This window comes from Solanum tuberosum, unplaced genomic scaffold, assembly GCF_000226075.1.
Source record: "Solanum tuberosum cultivar DM 1-3 516 R44 unplaced genomic scaffold, SolTub_3.0 scf00170, whole genome shotgun sequence".
NCBI classification, from domain to species: domain Eukaryota; kingdom Viridiplantae; phylum Streptophyta; class Magnoliopsida; order Solanales; family Solanaceae; genus Solanum; species Solanum tuberosum.
Genome location: NW_006239093.1, coordinates 537,346 through 556,240, shown reverse-complemented (window position 1 = coordinate 556,240; position 18,895 = coordinate 537,346). Strand labels below are relative to the sequence as shown.

General features: G+C 38.9%; 1 protein-coding gene across 1 annotated transcript; it reads left to right on the top strand.

Moving 5' to 3' along the window:
• The first annotated feature begins 1,704 nt into the window (after window positions 1-1,704).
• LOC107061789 (uncharacterized) lies at window positions 1,705-4,889 on the top strand. Its single transcript, XM_015311624.1, has 2 exons — window positions 1,705-2,136; window positions 4,824-4,889. Exons 1-2 carry the CDS (start codon window positions 1,705-1,707, stop codon window positions 4,887-4,889), a joined length of 498 nt encoding a protein of 165 aa, XP_015167110.1.
• Window positions 4,890-18,895: the final 14,006 nt, after the last annotated feature.

Genomic DNA, 18,895 nt, shown 5'->3' with positions numbered 1-18,895 from the left:
GTTAAAGAGGTATCTTCAGAGGGGTTGAGAATTGGGTTTAGAGACGCGGGGTTTCATCTGTTTTGCTCTGGTTATGGTAATCGTGTCATGGGCTCTTCAGATTGGTTAAAAACTATTGGATAAGACTTGAGAAAAGAGTGTACAGTCGTTTAGCTCGAGTGTGACGATAAGTTCTTTTGTGCTTTTGAGTTTGGTAATGAGTATTGTTGAATTTTTAGCAAAGGATATGGTAAGGTTGATGGAGAGGCGATCAATGATAATCTAAGATACTTGAATTCATAATAATCTTCAAGGTATGAGCTAATGTTGTTAGATAAGGGGATTGAGTTGCACAGTTTGGTTCACAATTTAATACTTTTTTTTCATTGTAAGTCTACATTTGTAGTGGTATATTTTGTCAAGGTATGAATTTGTAAGGTAAGAAACAATAAATTGCATCGGGTATTGAGCATATGGAAGGACTTATGCATGTTTTGGGTCATAATGTTGGTTAGTATTGAGAGTGTGAGCTTCGATTGAATGATGTGAAGAGTATGTGGAATATGATAAATAAAGTATAAGTATGATCGTAATGGGGATCAGACCGGTGGATTGTGGGTAGCTAAATATCAAATAAATGGAGTTAGATAAATGTAAATGTTTGATATGATCTCTTTAGAGGAAACATTTAGTGGTATTCAACCTTGGTGTCAACATTCTTATGTGACCATGTATTTACTTTTGTATATGGTTTAGAGTATGATTCACTAGCTATGCCGACGCGTGTTTTCATTTTTGTTGGTGGATCCCTAGTGGTGGATCGGGTGTACCGACCTACGATGTCATCTTGTTTGGGTAAGGATGTTTAGGCAGACTTGGTTATCTCAGATGGAATATTTGGTGGTGTCTTGGAGCTGTTGAAGTATTCCAGTGGTTCTATATATACCACCTTACTTATGAGAAATTATAGAAGAGCTACCATGAATATTTACAGTTGTCCGACAGTCTTAATATTCATATATTTATCGAGCTCATATTTCAATTATGTGTGGTTGAATTGGGGACCATTGGGTCTAGCTCTACAATTTTTAAAGATTATTTATAATCAAAATTGCTAATTTAGCATTTCGACAGTGTGGTTAGAGGTTCTGAATGCTTTGGTGTATCACTCGATTGGTGGTTACTTGATCATTCCTTCGTTGGGTTAGATAAGTTTGATTCTACCTTGATGAGTACTTGATATCTAAAGATCAATTTTTTATAACTTAAGCTCATGGAAAGTTTATGTTGTGAGAAGGAAATACAGATAAGATTTGTGATAGTTTGTGCATTATGAGTTTGTGGTGGTTGGTTCAGGTTCAGTTCTAGTTATAGCCAGTATTGATTCAAGATATTATCATGGTTATGTGAGAAGAGATTCATCCTGATGGTTGTGTCAAGGTCCTTGAGAACATGTTGCGGACGTATGTACGATTAACTTGGGTAGTTATTGGGAATAGTTTTGTTGTTAGTTGAGTTTACAAAAAACAATAGTTACAATTGAGTATTGATATGTCCCGATTTGAGGCTTTGTATGAGAGGAGATGCAGGTCTCCCATTTGTTGGTTTGATGCATTTGAGGTGAGACCCTAGGAAACTGATCTTTTGAGGGAACAGAGAAGGTGAAAATTCATTTGGGAAAAGCTTCTAGCAACTCAGAGCAGAAGGAAAGAGTATGCAGATCGGATGGTCAAGGACATGAAGTTTAAGGAGAGTGAGCAAGTCTTGCTGAAGGTTTCACCCATGAAGGGTGTGATGCGGTTGGATAAGCGAGGTAAGCTTAGGCCGAGGTATATTGGCCCATTTGAAGTTCTTAGGCGTGTAGGGGAGGTGGCCTATGAATTGGCCTTGACTCAAGGGTTGTCAGGAATGCACCCGGTATTTCATGTGTCTATGCTGAAAAAATATCATGGTGATGGAAACTACATCATTCGTTGGCATTCAGTCCTGCTTGATGAGAATCTGTTTTATGAGGAGGAGCATGTAGCTATTCTAGATAGGGAGGTCCGCAAGTTGAGATCAAAGGAGATTGCATCTATCAAGGTTCAGTGGAAGAATCGATCGGTTGTAGTGAGGCATATATGGATGAAATATATTCGCACCTTTTTATCGATTCAGGTACCCTTCCTTACCCTCGCCTTCATTTGATCGTTCGAGGACAAACGATAGTTAAATTGGTATCCAATGTAACGACCCATTTGGTCGTTTTGAGTACTAGAGCTTTTTATTTCATGAAATACTTTCCGATAGATTTTACATGGGTATTTTTCACTATTCGTAACTACAATTATGAATTTAGTGGGGTAGTTTTAATAATTAATTTAGTTGGTGGTTAAAGAAGATAACATTTAAATTAATAGTGGATCACTTTCACGACTTTATAATTAGGTATGTATAATAATGGTTATGTGAGTTACCAAGAGACTCCATCACCTCTTGGGATAGGCTGATCACAACATTCCAAGTGAGATCCTTCCCCCCATCGAAGATGATGACACTTAGAGATAACATCCAAGGTTTTCAATGTTTGGAAGGTGAGCCAATCCACGAGACATGGCTGAAGTTTAGGAAGTTGGTGTTGCAATGCCCTACTCATGGACTTCCAAATAATGTACTGCTGCAATACTTCTATAGGAGCCTAGATTTGGTGAACAAAGGAATGGCTGATCAACTTTCTTTAGGTGGTTTAATGCACAACCCTATGAAGTAGTATCTCAACTCCTTGATTACATGACCAAGATCAATTGGGCATGGTACACTCGTGAAGACCAAGTCTCTCCTCTCACTTTTAAAATGACAAAAGAGCAGATCGAAAAGGATAAAAAGAGAGACCAAAAAATTGCCAAAATGATGACCCAGCTGAATATCTTGGCTAAAAATGTCATGGGTGTTGGTATAAAGAGTGTTAATGTCATGGGTATTGGTGGAGTAAACCCCGATGAAGCACAATTTGAAGCACTATATAATTAGGAAGTTAATTTCCTAGCCAATCAAGGAGGAGGTTATCGTTCCAACTACCCAAGATCGAGTGGAAATCAAGGTTGGAATAGAAATGAGGGCTAGAGAGACCATGACAGAGATTGGCGTGATCGTAATGCCACATGGAAGGGGAGAGAGGGGGACAAGGACAGGTATGTTCCTCCTCATGAGCGTCAAAAGCCCAAGCAATCCGAAGGTGGCCGTACAGAAGATATTCTTTCACGCATTCTCAGCTAAGTTGAAGGGTTGCTTAATGAAATAATGGAAAATCCCAAAAATGAAGCTTGATTTGGTATCCTCGTCGTGCCACAACGTTAACTAAGGAGCTTCTTGGGAGGTAACCCGAGTTTTTAATACTTTATTTTTTGATTTTGAATAATGGGTCTTTATTTTGCAAGTTGAAAAGTGAAGAATGTTGGAAAATGGGTAGTTTGGCGAGCCCAAAGTCCAGTCGATGTCACCCTGAACAGGTAGGTGAGCCCCAACTTGGACCACCGTTGGAATAACCAGGCTTGAAGGGGAACTCTGTAAAACTCGGTGAGCTAAGTGCTTAATCGTCGACTCACCGAACAGGTTGGCGAGCCCAATTTTGTCCGCCGTTTGAACCACTAAATTTGCTGGAGGTCCTGTAAAACTCGGGGAGGGAAATACCACTCGGCGCATCACCGAGTGGGTCGGCGAGCACAACTTACTTCACCGAAGGTGCCACAAACTGAAAGGTTTTAAAGGCCAAAAGGTTTAAAATTTAAAAGTCCTTCACCTTCTCTCATTTCTAACTCTTATACCCTCTCGCCCAAACTTTTGATCTTCCATATTTTATTGCTTTTAATCAATTTTTGTGTTATTTCATGCTCGGGATTGGAGAACTTCACCGCCTAGCTATTCAAACTTGAAATTCAGCATTAAGGTTTGTTTTTGGAACCCCGTACTTTAATTTTGTGGTTGAACTCGAATGCAATAGGTAAATGTTTGGTTGTTTGATGTTGGGTTATTTCTTTAACCATGTGTAATGTGTTGGTTTGCTCGTTTTGATTCGAAATGTGTACCTAAATGATTAAAACTGTTCGATTCCCGTGTCTTGTTTGTTAAAAATGGTACTAAATTGTTGAGTTGCAGTTTATTTGTGTTGGGTCTAGTGGGGTAAAGTCTAAGTAACTCCGAATTGTGCCAAATGATGTAATTTGCCCAATGATGGAGCGTTTGACATCATTCTTATGGGAAAAAGTCATCAAATGACCAATTTTGGTCAAATCGGGGGAAGTCTGAGTACCCCGAGGGTATGGGTCGTATGGGTTTGCTTTTAATTGAATAGTTTTTGTGTTTGATTTTGAATTCGTGGGCAGAAGGTTTGATTTTGAAGTTTGGGGTTTAAAACTGGCACGTTGGGACGTAGGGTGAGTCGCGTCGAACTTGCCGAGTGGTTCAGCGGTTTGCCGAAAGCCCCATTTTATTGCCCTTAATTTCCAAGATTGTTTGATTTTTTTCTGTCAATTTTGGCGAGATGCCTGAGCTCGTCGAGTTCACTCAGCGACTCACCGGAAGGTCTTCTTGATCACCTTTTCTGCGCCTCGAACCCTTAAAATGCTTTGTAACTTTCGGCGGGTTACTCCTAGCTCACCGATTGGTGTCGGTGATTCACCGAATGACCCTAAACATTATCGACCTATATTTATTCTGGAATATTTTTGCGCTGGTACATTCAGTGAGCCTGATCTAGCTCGCCAAAGTAACTCGGTGACTCGTCGGCTGGTTCAACAAATTTTTGTACAACTTAATGTCTGCACTTTTCTTGAACTATTTCTAACACTTTTCTATGTGTTTTGCAGATATGGCTAGAACAAGCTTGGATGATAGTGGCATGCCACCACGAAAGAGGGCACGAGGAATCATGATAAATGAGGAAGCAACTGCTTCCAACACGAAGGGAAGATGTACCTCCAAAGGGAGGCAAGGGAAAGGGCAAAGCGCCCATAACTAAGACACTAGAGCACAACTCCGGCAGCGAGGGAGAATCGTTTGATTGTCAGGCTTCATTCTCTGAGCCGGATGATAATCACTTACTACAGGCTCGACGAGCAGAGGCTCCTGCCTTTGATTCAGTGCCAGCTCCAGCACTGACGGTGGTTCCAGCTCCACCAGTTCAGGGGTCCTTCTCCCCGGTTACTCAACCGGTTAAAGTCTAAGGGATTAAGGACCATTTTGGAAGAAAAGAGATTGTCCATGGATGGTGTAGTGGAAAAATACACAGATTTGTGGGACACTCTCCGATTACATCATTTCGAGATCTTCACCAAGCCCCGTGGCCCATACATTACAACCTGGGTCGGGGAGTTTTACGCTGCCTACAGTAATCTGGTACCCCAGGGGAAGAAGAACGCAAGTGCCTTCTGATCGGTAAAGTCTGTGATGATCCGAGGAAGGAATGTTAGATGCAACAACGATGATATCAACACTGTACTTGATAGGGCTACTGATTTCATGCACGAGTACCAGAGTTTGATTACTAAATAGACTCTGGATGACCTTAAGGGTTGACTGGCACCCCTGATTTCTGACACCACCCCGAGGTGGATTGAGGCCGGAGAGCCTATAGAGGAGAAGGTCCTAAATGTGGCAGCGAGATACTGGTTTGGATCTATTAGTAGTTCGATCATGCTATTTCAGAACGAATCTATCCTCCGCCACCCAAAGGTGGCCTACCTCGAGAGTATCATAGCCAGGAAGAGCCTCAATTTGAGGCTAATCATTGAGTAAGAGATGGATATGAGGGCCAACCAGCACCATACGCTCTTTCCCTATCTAGTACTGATCACAAGTTGTGTCATCGGGTAGGGGTTCCTCTAGATGAGAAAAGGGATGTTGAGGTTACTCCCACATCTTCCACTGACATCCGGCACAAAGAGGGCCGAGTACACACGGGATGACGCTGATAGAAGGAGAGCAGCTCCGGTGTACATATCCTCGGAGGTAGTTATTATACGATACCTGCAGAGTCAGCCTTGCGTACTCCAGCTCCAGGGCCTTCAGTTACCTCGAGCTCTATTACTTCTAGCACTCCGGGCACCTCCTCTACTCCCCCTCCTGCTAGGTCTACCGCTGGTTCTACTGCCTCCAAACCTCCGATCACCCAAGCCATGCTTCTCAAGATAGGACACCTAGCCCATTTTGTCGATGTGCAGGCTTCCCGACTAGAGGTTGTGGTGCCCTGGATGATTGAGAGAGCTATTACTATTGTACTAACACCTCTTAGGTCTTCCATTGATGCTCTCACAACGAGAGTAGAGGTTAGTGAGAGAGGGAAGGGTGTTACGACTAACGTGACAACCTTGAAAGCCGATGTTTCTGAGCTGAGGAAGGATGTGGACCATCTGAAGTCAATAGACTTTACTTCGCTATTTGGGACGGTGGAGATCCCAGATGATTCGGGTGTTGAGGTTCCAGCCTGTGTTGAGGTACCTCTGGCTACCACCAGAGATGCTACTATTTAGGATTCTGCAGATGATAAGTCTGAGGCCGAGACATCTAAGGAGCAACTTGAGGTGTGAGATGCGGCTGTTTATAAGGATTTTGCCGACTTGGAGGGTGCTATGCTCGAGAAAGCTAGACAGGTCTCCTTGATAGATATTACTGTGGCAGGCTCCAGTGCAACTCCAACTAATGCCCCCAAAGATGGAGTGACTATGCAGACGTCACCCCAGGCTTAGCCTGTCAAGATTTTTCCCCTCCCTCTATGTTATTTTGTGATATATTATTATTGTTTTAGTTGCATTTGAGGACAACTGCTTGTTTTTGTTAGGTGGGTGAGATATTTCCACACCTACCTCTTGTGATTTTAACTTGTTTGTGAATATTGGGCTTATTTTGCTGATATATATATATATATATGTGTGTGTGTTTTGATATTGATCTTGTGGATGTTTTAGCTTGTGGCCCATTGTTTTGACTGAAAAATGGTTTGGAACCTAATTTTAAAATTTTGCCACCTCTTTTGCATGTGATTGTGGCTATTCTTGAGCTAATTTGAGTGTTGGTTGTGATCAATACCGATGACTTGAATAGTACTCTTAATTGAATGAAATGAATGAGCGGCTACGATGAGGCAAACCAAGTTGCATAGACAATATATGAACTTTTAGCATCTCGTTGTGACTAGCCGGTTGTCGAATGAGTCTCTTGTGATGAACATTGCGCGCTAGCTAGAAGGTGTGGAGTCTTGTTCGATATTGGTACCAATGCCTGGTGTGATGAGATTACTTTGAACATTGTGTGTGATGACACCTAGAATTTTCCCCGTTGGTCCGGTTGATCGAGTGATGCAAGAACTTGAAATGATCTTAGGCAACAATTTTGAAGAGTGAAAACAATTTGACAATATACCTCTTTTGTGGCCAACCTTGTGAGATGTGTGAACCTTGCTTGTCATATTCTGAGCCTTACCCATTTTTCTTGGAAGAAACTTGAGCAATTATGACCTCTCTTTATCCATTCACCCATAACTTTCATGAAGTATGGTTTGTTTGAATAGACAACTTAGGCCAAAAGTCTATGTTAGGGGTGTGGTGAAAAGTGAAGGAAAGTAAAAAAAGTGTGAGTAATCCCCCTTTTGTATGATCGATTTGAAAAAGATGGAACCCCTCCATGCAAAAAAAAAGAAAGCGAGAAAAGAAAAAAAAGAATTGAAAAGGAAGAAAGAAAAAGACCAAAAAAGTTGTGAAATAGAGTAGTGGAAATTGCAAACGGAATGGGGTATCCGGTGGTTCTTATGAAGTTGAATAATGGGGTAGATTATAAACATGTTTGAAATGATTATGAAAAGAAGGAAAGTGATGTTCAAACCATACTTCATGAAGTTAGAAGCCACTAAGCCTATGGGTGAAGTCATGCATCTGTTCATCTTTATGAGTGTGAGAGTTGTATGTGATTCTGAGATTTTTAATTGTTGAGAAATTTTGTGTGAATATGAAATCATCTGTGTTGTGAGGGCATTTGAGTACCTTTGTTGAGCTTGAACTTGCATTTGAAGCAAGTATTGTGAGCTTCAGCATCTTTGATAATGGTGAATAACAATTTGAATCTTTGAGTGCACAATTGATCATTGTATGAGTAGTTTGAACCTTGTTTTGTGCATTTATGTTGAGTCTTATGCAACACTATTTGAGACATCCTTACTGAACTGCTGATCTTGAGTTTTACTGAGGACAAGAAAAACTTTAAGTTGGAGGTGTTGATGAGTCCTAGATTTGGACTCATTTAGGGCGTTGTTTTGATAGTTTTCGTGTCCTCAAATGCCTAATTTATGTTATAAATTGATTTTAAAGCCTTGATATTCAGGTATGGGGTATTAAGGAGCAAGGTAAGGATACTAACAAGCAAAAAAGAACAAAATAAGCTGAAAAAGTGGAGAAAGGGGAGACTGGTGATCGCCAAGACCACTTGGCGACTTACCGAGTGGCTATCCAGTCCTCCTAAAGTTACAGTGTGTCAGCCTTGAAGGAAGAAAACAAGTCGCCGACAGGAAAGGGTCAGTCGGCGAACCCTGATCAGTTCCGCGATGACAAGACTAATCGCCCAAAGTCACAGGATGTGAGGATGCTGAGAGTCAATGCACAAAGGAGATAGAAGAGAGGTAAGGGCGGTTCGCTGAACCACTGGGCGAACCTGACTTACCTCGCGTAATGACCGTTCGTGGCTATTTTTTGGGAAACTATAAATTGCATTTTAAATGTCATTTTGAGGAGTCCTCTCCAAGATATTACAGTTTCCATTCTAGACTTAGAGTTTTCTCTGCATTTTTGAGTTTGAATTTTACAATTTTGGAGGATTTTGCAAGTGGGTTATTAATTTTCTGCAATTTGGAACATTGTAAAGGCTTGAATACTCTTACCCAGATCATGACTAATGTATTTGGTAATTGTTTTTCTGTTTTTATGATGTGTGGCTAAAACCCTAATTCTTGGGGTGTGATTATGGGTTGAATTAGCTTATGCATATTGCTTATTACTAATTTAAATGCTATATTGAAGTGGGTTTAATCATTAGTTTTGTTTTTACTTATGAATTGTAGTTGCAAATGCAATTCTAACTTTCTATTCTTAGCTTGCTCGAGAGAGAGGTTTTGGAACCAAAGCTTTTGATTAATGGTTTGTGGGTATTGGGTTGATTTGGGTTCAGCTTGAGAGAGTGAATCCTAAACCCAATCCTACCCATCTTGCTCGAGAGAGAAGATGTATTAAAGTTGTGGGTTGTTCTTAGTAGTTAAGCTTGTTGATGTTCGAGAGAAATCACTTGATTCGAAGTAGTTTTTCCAGAGAAAGCTATTTCACTCATAGTCTAGCCTACCCATTGATATTTAGCTATTTATTAGTAGTTTCAATTACCCATATAGGGAAATTTGCCTATAATCAATCATATCCCAAGAATTCCTCTCTATATTGTTATTTTAGTTTTGTGTGATTGCATTGTAGTTGATAATTGTAAATCAAAACCCCCATCTAACATTTGTTGTCACCTTATTTGACTTGTTTACATGTCTTTTTCGATAATGTCTATTCCTATAGTTAGTTAGATCACGTTTTTACTTCGTAATTGAATTTGGACACGCAACACTCCCTGTGGATTCGTCCCCAACTCATTTGTTGGGTTTTATACTGCTTAAAAATTGTTTGCACCTAGAATTTGATGAGGTATGAATGAAACGTTAATCAATACCCTGCCAAAAGCAAGGAGGGGTATCAAGTAAGCATGAATTACCTATCTTAGAAGTTCAGTTGTTTGATGTTTGGGGTATAGATTTCATGGGACTATTTGTGAGGTCTTTTGGCAACAAGTATATTTTAGTGGCGGTCGATTACATTTCAAAATGGGTGGAGGCTATAGCATTACCCAACAATGAAGGTAAAAGTGTGGTACAATTCTTAAAGATATATATTTTTATACGATTTGTCACACCACGTGCTATCAGTGATTGAGGATCTCATTTTTACAACCGGGTATTTTCCTCATTGTTGAGCAAATATGGGGTCAAGCATAAAGTTGCAACACCATACCATTCGCAAACAAGAGACCAAGTGGAAGTTTCAAACAGATAAATCAAAGGTGTTTTGGACAAAATTGTGTATGCTAATCGGACTGATTGGTCTCGAAAATTGGATGATGCTCTATGGGCATATCGCACTGCGTTCAAAACACCGATTGATATGTCACCATACCAGTTGGTGTTTGGAAAGTCATGTCACCTGCCAATGAGTTTGAATATAAAGCTCTATAGGCGTTGAAGACACTGAACCTAAACTGGGAAAAGGTTGTGAAAGGGAGGGTAAGTCTGCTCCATAAGTTGGAGGAATTTTGGTTGCGAGCATATGAAAGTTCAAAATCATTTAGCGCGAATTCCGAGTTGGTGATTTTGTGTTGCTCTACAATTCTCGATTGAGACTTTTTCCTGGTAAACTTAAGTCGAAGTGGTCTGGTCCATTCAACGTAACCCGTGTATTCACAAATGGGGCAATGGTAATTGAAGGTAAAAAGGGCACTTCTTTTAAGATGAATGGGCAGCCTCTGAAACTCTATTTTGGAGAATGTCATGAGATTTCGATAATTGAAGTGGTGTATTTGGAAGATGCTTAAAAGCAATTCTACGTCGTGCCATGACGTTAAATAAGGCACTTTTTGGGAGGCAACCCAAGCTTTAGTTGTCTCTGAATAATGTGTGCTGGATGTGCAGGAACAAGTTATTTTGCGAGGGCAAGGTCATCTCGGTGATCTAGATTTGGCTCACCCTTTTCACAATGACAGAAGGACTATAGTTTTGGAATATTTGGCAAAGTAGCCAAGCTGCTTGGCGATCCACCGATGAGGTTCGGCGAACTCGAATTCCACCGCTCTTTGATTAATCCTGAAGGGCAAGTGTTCTGGGAAGTTTGGCGACAATTTTAGTATACTCGATGGTGCGCCGATGCTGCTCGGTGAGCCCGATTTAAATTGCATTTTGGTCCCAACTGGAGAGACACTGTTCTGGATATTTTGGCGAGCTGCATACAACTAGGCGTTGAGTTTAATGGTTCAGCGCTCTCCATAACACTTTGCCAACTGGCCACATAGTGAAGAATCCTCCTGACTCTGCTCTTTTCATTCAGTGCTATTCTCTTTCTACTTCTGTCTTTATTTCATGTTCTTTTTCTTTTTTACATTGAGGACAATGTAGGATGTTTTTTGTGTGTTTGAGTATCACATCTTGATGTGTTTGAATGTGGCTATTCTTTTGCAATTTCGAGTGTCGGTTGTGATCAATATCGATGACTTGAATAATGCTATTAATTGAACAATATGAGTTCGCGGCTACGATGAGGTGAAATGAGTTACATAGGTGATATGTGAACTCCTAGCATCTTGTTATGACTAGACAATTGTCGAGTCAATCTCTTGTGATGATCATTGCACGCTAGATAGAAAATGTAAAGTCTTGTTTAATAATTGTGTCGAATGCCATGTGTGGTGAGGTTATCTTGAATATTGTGCTTGATGACACCTAGAACATGCTCTATTTGTCCAATTGATTGATTGAAGCAAGCGATTTGAAATGATCTTAGGCAGAAATTGTGAAGAGTGAAGCAAATTGACAGTATACCTTATTGTGGTCACCTTGTGAGAAGTGTGAACCTTGTTTGGAAGCGTTTGAGCCTATCCTTTTCTTTCTTTAGTAGAAACTTGAACCACTTTAACCTCTTTACCCCATCACCTTTAAACTTCATGAAGTGTTGGTTCGTTGAATAGCCAACTTAGGCAAAAAGCCTAAGTTGGAGGTGTGGTGAAAAAGGAGGAAAGTCAAGAAGTGTGAAGAATTCCCCTTTGATGGAATGTTCTGAAAAAGATGGAACCCCTCTATGTGAAAAAAAGAGAAAGAAAAGAAAAAGGCGAAAATGGAAAAAGACAGAAAAATCGAATAGTTTGTGAAATAAAGTGTGTGAAAGGGGTAAAAGAAATGGGGTATCCAATGAGTTCTGCTTAAATGAATAATAGGGTGGATTGTGAACATGCTAGAAGTGTTAAAGAGAAGGAGAAAATAAGTGAACTGCAATCCATACTTTATGAAGATAAAAGACTCTAAACCAAAATGACATACCTTTACAGTCAACCCCATTACAAGTCTTGGAAGACCTTTTTGATCTTGAGCGAGCTGAAAATAATCTTGATTGGAAAATAAGAGCAAACCTATGGGTCGAATCATCCATGTGTTCATCTTTGGGAGTGTGAGAGTTGTATTTGATTACGAGATTATAAAGTATTGACTAATCTTGTGTGAGTATGGAATCATTTTTGGTGTGAGGGAATTTTAATACTTTTGTTGAGCTTGAAATTGCATTTGAGGCAAGCATTGTGAGCTTGAGTCTATTTGATGATGGTTAGTGACAATTTGAAACTTAGAGTGCATAATTAAATGTTGTATTTGTAGTTTGAACCTCTTGTGTGCATTTGTGGTGAGTCTTGAGTAGCACTGTTTGAAGACATCCTTGTTGAACTGATTGATCTTGAATTTTACTTGAGGATAGACAAAAGTTTAAGTTGGGGATGTTGACGAGTCTAGGATGTTGACTCAATTAGGGCTTTGTTTTCATAGTTTTATTGTCCTCAATGCCTACTTTATTCTCTAAACCAATGTTAAAGTGTCGATTTGCAGAAATGAAGACTAAGGAGCAAGGTAAGGATATTATCGGGCAAAAAGGAGCTAAAAAGCTAAAGAAGTTTAAGAAAGGCAATCCTCGTGATCACCAAGACCACTTGGTGAGTCACAGAGTGGCTTTTTAGCTCTCCTTAAGTTCCAGCATCCCAGTCCTTGAAGAAGTGGAATTAGGCGAGGTAACATACCTTTCGACGGACCATCGAATGGTTTGGCGAATGAGGCTCAGATCGCCAAAGATTACAGACTTGTTGGTGAAGACAAGCAAAACGACGATTAGCAAGGACGATTGGAGCATCACCGATCAGGTCGGTGACCCCGACCTCAATCTCCCAAGTATACAGTGTTTAAATAGTGGTAACGCAAGAAAAGAAGGTTATAAGGAGGAGCATTGGGCGTGTCACCGACTGGTTTGGCAACACTCGACATTTACCGCTTAATGACCCAGAGGCCAAATTTTGAGAAAGTATAAATAGATTTTTAAGAAAAGATTAAAGCATATTATCATTGTAAAAACTTATAGTTGGAAGAAAAAGATTGTACTTGCTTTGTTTTGAAGCATTTTTCAAGTATTTTTGAATTGGGATTTGGTATTGAAGCTACATCGAATTATTGTAAGGATTTGGAGATTAATACCCAACTATGTGACTAATTGTTTAATCTAGTTTATGGGTTTTAGGGATTATTAATTTTATTTCTGTTTTGAAGTGGGTTTGATCTATAACTGATGTTCAATTTATGAATTGGAATGATGAGTTGAATTCTAATTTAGCATTTTATGCTTGCTTGAGAGAGAGGTGTAAAGTCAAGGTTATAAATCAGCATTTGTAGTGATTGGATTGTTGTGGGTTCAGCTTGAGAGTGTGAATTTTATACTCGATTCTTCATATCTAACTCGAGAGAGTAGATAAGGTAAGGTATTAGGTTGTTTGTAGTGTTAAGCTTATCAAGGTTCGAGATAACTCGCTTGAAACACAATAGTTGTTTGAGAGAAAGCTATTGCATCTTAAGTCTAACCTACCCACTAAGATTTAACAAACTTTAGTAATTGCCGATCACCCGTTTAGCGAAATTGACAATTATTGGATCACATCCCCAAATATCCCTCAATTACTTGATTACTCCCATTGTTGTTCGTAATTGCTTAGTTGGCGTACCTATTCACCCTTTTTACATTCGTGTCAACCCTTTTGATTTATCTAGATATTTTCGATAACTTTTATTCCTATAACCTATTAGACCACATTTACAACTTCATAATTGAATTCAAACTTGTACCGCTCCCTGTGGGTTCGACCCCAACTCTTCGTTGGGTTTTATACTAGATTACGATCGCCTACACCTAGTATTGGATGAGGCGTAGTTTAGAGTTTATCGATGATCCACCAAATATGTTGGGTGAGCTCGACTAATGTCTCCATGTTGGTCACACATTGGATTTTTGACGAAATTTTAGGAAACTATAAATAACCCAAATGAGAGAGAAAATAGAGAGTTTTTAGAGATAATAATTTTGTATGAGATTTGTGTTTGTAACTTTTGACAAAGTTTGGGGACTTTTTACGTTGTGAGAAACACATTTTAGTTTTGGGGTTTAAGAATACACTCTTGAAATTGACAATTGAATGTTGAAATAGAAGTCGGAGTTGATTATAATTGCTTAATTTCAACGCATTCATGACTGCAATTATGATAGGTATAATTTCTTTACTTTTTGATGTGTGGCTAAAATCCCAATTCTAGGGGTGAAGTTATGGGGTTGGGTGTTGATTTAATGTGGTGGATTTTGTTTTTGCTCTGTTTTACTACTCTGCATTCATGGATTTAGACTTATTAGCATGGGGTTAATTTATGGGTTAAGGTTACAACCTTAATCTTATTCTCTATCTTTGATTGATGGTCGAAAGAGATCAATGTGAGTAGGTAATTGGTTTAATGTATGCAATTTAGGTATGATTTCTTTAGATTGCTCGAATTAGAGATTATGGTTCATATATTTTTGCCCAAATCTTCTCAAAAGAGAAATTTCGTATGGTAATGTATTGATTGGTGATTCACAGAGATGAGACTAAAAGGAGATTCTATGATTTGGTACTATGAGATCGAAAGAACATTATCATTGAAGATGACTCAGCATATCCATAATTGTTTAGTATTGTTGAGCAACACAATTACCCCTTTGTGACATCGATTCCAATCCCCGCACCCCTAGATTATATTTTAATTGCTTGAATTTATGAATTTTAGTTTAATTATGATATTTGATACTTCAAACTATTTTAGTAAATTTTTTGAAATCATCCACCATTTCTCCAAGGCACTACAATGAATAGGTCCGCATTCTTAATTTCCTAGCTGGATTCTTATCCCTAAACCATTCCTTGTGGATATCGACACCGACTCTTTGTTGGATATTTTTTTTGACAATGACCAGTTACTCTTCGAATTGTTTTTAGGGTAGTTTGAGTTATCAAAAATTGCTCCATTATCATTGAATTGTATCTAAGAATTCAATTAGTGAAGTTAGTTTGTAAACTTGTTGAGTTGCAGTAGATTGTTGCTCAGTTTTTTGTGTTGCCTATTTGTAGGTACAAACATGAGTTATAATGGTACTGACAATGCTATTCACTATAGGTAAAATGATCAGATGGGAGACTTGAAGATCATGCACATAAATGTTATTGGGACAAATGGAGCTATTCAATTACCTTATAAAACAAGGAGGGCAATGTTCCATGTAACCAGAACAATGCTACAACAGCTCCAAATGAGAGTAATTAATGTTCAGGGTTTATATCATGAAGATCCTCATGAACACCTTCGAAACTTATGGATATTCGTGGACTGTTTTTCATCAAGAACATCTGACAAGAATCTACTTGGCTAAGATTATTCCTATCCTCCTTAGCTTGGGAAGCTACTAGATGATTTGCTGAGTTTTGGAATGATTCTAACACTTCCTGGGAGGAGTTAACCAAAGAATTCTTAGAGAGATTCTTTCTTTACTTGAATTTGGTCAATCTTAGGGACAACATCTGGATCATTAAAAGAGTGGGAGGTGAACCTCTTCATGAGACATGGTTGTGGTAAAAAAATGATACTACAATGTCGAACACATGGTGATCTGGAAATTTTTGTGCAACAATATTTTTATTGTAGCCTTGATTCAGTCAACAAAGGCTTGACTGACCAAGTTGTTCATGGTGAGCTGATGCAACAACCGTTCGATGTGGCAACATTGTTGCTTATTGGTATGACTAAAGTAATCTGAGCACGTCATACTATAGAAGATCAATTATCTTCTCAACAATGGAGAATGATCAAGGAACAAATGGAAGGGATCATGAGCGTGAAGAAAACATGGCTAAAATGATTACCCAATATGACTTGTTGTTCAAATATGTCACTGGAGTTGTATTGAAAATTGTAAATACAGGTGGAACAAGCATTGTGCAGTGTCTGGAAGATGCCAAGTTTGAGGCATTGTATAACGTAGAGGTGAATTATATGGGAAATCAATTAGGGGGGGGGGTTCTAATCCTAACTACCCAAGACTTGGTGAGAACAAAGTTTGGAACACGGATTGAGATAATGGTTGTAGATATTAGAGAGATCGAGGTGGAAATTTGAGATATAGGGAAGCTAAAAAAGATAGGTATGTCTCACCTCAAGATAGCCCAAAACCGAAGGAACCAGCTGGACTGTAGGGAATTCGAACCAAGGATATGCTTAGAAGGATCTTCAAGAAGGTTAAACGGTCAGATAAAGTGTTGATGGATTTGAATAATGACTTGTCCACTTTGGCTCAAATTGTTACTTCTTATTCCATATCAATCAAGCAGGCGGAAACTCAAAATTTTCAGATCTCTACCTATCTAAATTCAAGGCAAAAAAGAATGTTGCCTAGTGACACAGTTCCAAAACCTAAAAATGATTATTGACGAGTAAGAACTATGTCATTCCACGATGTTAAATAAGGAGCTTGTAATACCTTAGATTTTGGTAAAGAGAGGAAAAAGGGTTTCTAGGTTGCAGGCTGGTTCTACGGGTCCTCATAAACAGATCGTAGAAGCTTCTACATGCCATACATGACATCATTAAAAAAATGGAAATAATGTTTTAAAACCAAGTCCTTGTACCTATTTTACGGTTCACCAGTGCGGCCCGTCAAGCGATCTACGAGTCGTTGATAGGTCTTTAGGTATGTTACGCCCCAAGGGTATCCCCTAGACGTAACACGGCGTATAAGACTCCAAAACGTCTCATACAAGACCTTAGCATGTCATGAACATGAGATAATAGAAAAGTACGGAAAAAATTAAACTTTTTACATCCGAAGTTATTTTCATAAAAGCAAGCGGAAGACTTTCTATACTTTGTCTCAAACCAACTAATACAACGTTAGAATAAAACTCTTGGGACACAACCCATACAATAGTCTCAACATGAAAATAAAAGATATAAAAGAAAGGTGGGTTTTGCCCTCGAAGCTATGAAGACTCACCAAGATCTTCTACTCCTTGCAACTTCTAGAAACTTATCTCCAAGAGTAGCACTCAATCTCCAAACCCTACATTTGATTAGAATGTAGGCAAATTATGCATTAGTATAGAATGTACCAAATATGTTAGCCTAGCATAATCATAAGAGCATGAGACAAGGGTTAGTTAATATAAGACATAATCAAAAATCATATGAAATACTTCATGAAAAATCAATAATAAGCATAAGATACAACATCATCATAATAAGCAAAGTCTCCAACAAAAGCATCATATAATCATTCTTTGACTCTTAGTCATCTATACCAAAATAGAACTACTCTCAAGAAACCTAAAAGCATACATGTGCAATGCATGAATAGCATCCCATAATACCACCCAAGCCAAGTATCCCTTTTTGGTCATCTTAATCATAGTCTATATACATTGTCAAGACCTTGATCTTTTCTATCATAAGGGCACCATATTCCGAAGTAACCTCGAAGCACACTTGTGCAATGTATGAAAGGCATCCCATACTACCCTTCACAGTAAGCATAACCTTGAAGTCATCCTAGTCATACTTACCCTCCTTTGGTCTCATTGTTAGCTTAGATCATATAGACAAGGGAATCTCTCACCTTTAGTCACTACTAAAAAGGAAGGAAACTATAGCACAATCCTATTTCAAGATACATCACTCACAAGAACACTTTCTTAAATAACCTTAAGTCATACTTGTGCAATGCATGGATAGAATCCCGTAATACTATACATGCTAAGTACCACTTTAGGTCCTCATGCTAATACTTCTTGGTTTGGAACCTAGTTCCTCTCTTTAACTTTAGAACACTATGAGGTACTCTCTTAAGCACATCTTAATTCATTCTTAGCTTAAACCCTTTGAGATACTTGTTTTGGCATGTCTAGGTTCATTATTAACATGGACCCTATGAGATACTATCTTAAGCATGTCTAAGTCCATTTATACTCTTGAACACTATGAGGTCTTTCATTAAGTAAGTCTTAGTTCAAGTATGTCTTAGAACACTATGAGATTCTTCTTCAAGAATGTCTTAGTTCATTTATGCTTTAGAACAGTATGAGATGCTTCTTCAAGCATGCCTTAGTTCATTGGATATGGAAATTGTTATTAGAAACCTTAACTCAACTATATGAAAGCTGATGAGTCCACAATTTGGACTCATTCAGGGCTTTATTTTGATAGAAATAGTGTCCTCGCATGCTTATTTTGTCTCAATATCTGATGAAACCTCTTAAGTTTTAAGTATTTGAAGTTTTAGTAGAAGCATGAACACTGAGGCGCAAAAAGGAACAAAAGGGCTGGAAAGAAAGAAGAAACTGAAGCTTGAGCATCGCCAAACATCTTTGGCGATTCGCCAAAAGAACATACTCCGCCCTTTGTTCCAGTATGCGAAGCCCCTGAAGGAAGAGGATCAGGAAGGCGATGAGAGGAGCAGTCGGCGTTTCGCCGAATAGTTTCGCGAAGCAGTACTATACCGCCCAACTGTCCAGAATGTGAAGACGCTGAAGGAAAGCACTAAACGGCGATGAGAGAGAAGATGGCGAGTCGCCGAGTCACTCGGCGTACTTGACTAATTTCGCCGAGCTATCCGGCAGCACTAATTTCTGATGTCTATAAATACTAAACTTGTTATTAATTTTAGGAGTTCTGAACTATTTTTATATTGTTCACAATAGAATAGTACTTTTTAGATATTTT

Bases quoted from the DNA above. Each gene is read 5' to 3' on its own strand.
- LOC107061789 (XM_015311624.1), top strand. From the start codon at position 1,705: ATGGTCAAGGACATGAAGTTTAAGGAGAGTGAGCAAGTCTTGCTGAAG. The intron at 2,137-4,823 runs GTACCCTTCCTT...TGTGTTTTGCAG, and splicing joins GCACCTTTTTATCGATTCAG to ATATGGCTAGAACAAGCTTG.